At 36.2% G+C, this 3,176-nt stretch overlaps 1 protein-coding gene across 1 annotated transcript; it reads right to left on the reverse strand.

The window, feature by feature from the left end:
- Positions 1 to 241: 241 nt before the first annotated feature.
- LOC120089855 (UDP-glycosyltransferase 73C11-like) lies at positions 242 to 2,857 on the reverse strand. The gene is made up of 2 exons (XM_039047269.2): positions 2,003 to 2,857; positions 242 to 1,160 (listed from the first exon to the last, which is right to left on the reverse strand). Exons 1-2 carry the CDS (start codon positions 2,712 to 2,714, stop codon positions 394 to 396), a joined length of 1,479 nt encoding a protein of 492 aa, XP_038903197.1. The 5' UTR covers positions 2,715 to 2,857; the 3' UTR covers positions 242 to 393.
- Between the last annotated feature and the right edge of the window lie 319 nt (positions 2,858 to 3,176).

Consider the following 3,176-nt stretch of genomic DNA (forward strand, 5'->3'; position numbering starts at 1 on the left):
AAAAAAGAAGTCTTTTTTCTTAAAAAAAATAAACAAATGAATTGGACTTCCTCAGAAGTTGCTACATAGTGAACTTTATATATATATATATATATATATATATTATCCTTTTTAAGTAACCAACAAATCATAATACAAAACATAATCTACATATGGGGTGTGGTATTTAAATCAGATGGTCGAATACGTCAAATATGTAAAGCTAAGTCATGAGCAAAAGAATTACTTTTGCACAAATGGAAGCCTTGAACAACCCTTATAGTATATTGTAATAAAATTTTAACACTTTAGTTCACATAAAATATATATTATTAACGTTGAGATCTGAGGTTAAGTTTACTGGCTAACTATATATATATAATTTTGGGAAGGAAAAAAAAAAAAAAAAAAAACCTAACTTTGGAGCTGCTGAGAATCTGCCTGATGTATAATATCTTCAATCAACAGCTTCAAATTGAGATGAGAAGAACCTCCTTCTTCCATGGCGGTCTTTGCTGTTACAGCTAATTCCCTCACTCTTCTTCTCATCTCCTGCCCTTCTCCACTCATCACCTTCTGAACTGCATCTCTAATGGCTTCCATTTTCACTTGCACCCCAATTTCTTCCTCAACTCCCCACCTAGAACACTTCTCCACTCCCACACTCACTCCAATTTTCAGCACTCCAACAATCAACTTCTGGTTGAATATCTGGTCGGCGAACAGTGGCCACGCCACCATCGGCACTCCAGCCGAGATCCCTTCGATGGTCGAGTTCCAACCGCAATGTGTCACAAAGCCACCGACTGCAGGATGTGATAATATCAGCACTTGGGGAGCCCAACCGCGGACCACAAGGCCTCTATCTTTGATCCTCTGTTCAAACCCCGACTCTGCCAGCCAATTTTCTACTTGCTTTTCTGTTGATTTGGTTTGTCTTATGGTCCAAATAAATGGCCTGTTGGATGCCTCTAGTGCCAGCCCCAGCTCTATGATTTGCGCTGCTACTACGTTGCATAAGCTGCCTAATGCGGCGTATACGACTGACTCTGGCTCACGCCTGTCCAACCACTCGATGCATCGTTGTTCGTCAATGGCGGCTTTGTTGCCTCTTTTCGCTTTGTCAGTTGTGTCTTTGTTGCATAGTGAAACGGGCCCAATACACCAAACTTTGTCTGATCCTAAAAAATATGAATCAAAGATTACATTTTCTTTCCTACTATTTTTTATTCAAATATTGCATAAGAAGTGTTTTTTCTTTCTAGTCCTGTTAACTTCTTAAATTATATTTGTTCAAGTCTTAGGCCTTTATTATTTAACTTGAAAGATCTTATGCATCTCATTTAATCGTTAATCATAATTTATCACGTGACAATTTTTTTATACCTAGTGATCCGAGTGTCTGATCCATAAAGATATACTCAAGTATTGTTTATTTGATTTTGTATGAAGTTTTGCAACAAAAATAAATTGTTTTCATTTTAAATCTTAAGAAATAAAAATACTTACAAATATTGAATTAATTTAAAATCTATTTGAGATTAGTAAAAAATCTCCAAATTATGTAGTAAGAAAAAATAAACTAATTTATAAAATAGAGTACCCATTTTTTTTTTACATACCACACTAATGGCACAAAAAAAAGAGGAGAAATTTTAAGTATATCTACCGTACACTTATTTTTGTATAGCTCAAAATTATTATATGACAAATATTTTTTTGAATGATTTTTTAAAAAATATGTAGAGGAAAGAGAAACATGAAGAATTTGTCACGTATTAAACTTGGTTAGACAACTTAGTGACCTAATGTCCTAACTATATTCCTTTTCAAATTATGCTATCACGACAAGGAACGAATTAATGAGAATTATTATACTAATTATTAACACTTACCTCCTCGTCAATTAGAGTGATCATTAAGTTTTCAACAACAAGAATAAAGAAATTCAGAGAGTGGATTCAATATAAACAAATCAAATCCATGAATTTAAGCTTTTTGGGAGAGAAATGTAGTTAAGTACCTATTGACTTCTTCAACTCCTCCAGGTATTTTGGCTCCAACCCATCGAATGAATTCACAATGAACCCATAAGAAGCACGGTCAGCTTTAGCCATTTGATTCCCCCACTCCAAGAACACAGGATCCAAAGTGAAGATAAGTTGAGACTTGGTGACTTGAATTGGTTCAGGCAAATTAGGGATAATAATTAGCTCAGAGTCAGCTGCAGCCATGATTGTCTGCCCAAAATCTGTGGCTCGTAAATTAGCCATAGACAGAAGATACAAAGCAGACAAGCTGTAGAAAACAAGCCTAGGAACATTAAACTTGTCGGCAAGTTGAATTGTCCAAGGCAAGGCCATGTCGGAGACAATACAGCATGGTTTGGGAGACAATTGGAGAAATAAATGCTCTGTTTCGCGACAGAGGGGGGAAGTTGCGGTTAAGAATTTAGGGACCAAGTGAAGTGAAGGCAAAGAATCGAAATTCTCGCAGCCCTGGGGAATGTCTGGTTGAGTGGATGGGAATGGGAGTTGAAGAATTTGGATAAAAGGAGACTGAGAGAGAAGGGAGTGAATTCGAGAAGCGTTTTGTGGGGTTGTGATGAAAGTGATTTTTACACCATTTTGAGATAGAAGCATGGCGAGATCGGCCATGGGGATTAGATGGCCTTGAGCCATAAGAGGAAAGAGAACGAAATGGGGAAGTGATTGTTTGGATTTGGAAGCCGCCATGAGAATCTGTGAAGTAAAACTTGTTGGTCTCTTCTTATATCTCTTTGCCTTTGTGTGGTTGGCTAGTGGCAACAAAACTCTATTCTCATATCCCCATATTTCAACTATCGCCGGAGAAGAAGCCCACCTTGCATTTTGTTTCTCTTTCCAAGAAAAAAGTGACTTTTTTGCGTCTACGTTTCTTTTTGTCCTCCTTTTAAAATGTTGTCGTTTTAGTTATTAAAGTTTTTGAGTTATTAAGTTTCGAACTTTTATAATTTTACATTTCAGATTAAACATTTTTTTCAAGAATTTTTATGTACTTTTGATAGTGAAGACTCAATTCTACAAGATAGTGCTTGACGACTATTGAAAATCGCTTCGTCTTCAAAATAGGTTTCCATCTATTGGTTCCAAACGTGCTTTCTTTGCTAAAATAGCGCGATTGAAAGCAAGTGAAATTTGTGTCATCTCAAAACACCT

Source organism: Benincasa hispida, chromosome 11 (assembly GCF_027475165.1).
Source record: "Benincasa hispida cultivar pf3 chromosome 11, pf3_genome.v1.1, whole genome shotgun sequence".
NCBI classification, from domain to species: Eukaryota; Viridiplantae; Streptophyta; class Magnoliopsida; order Cucurbitales; family Cucurbitaceae; genus Benincasa; species Benincasa hispida.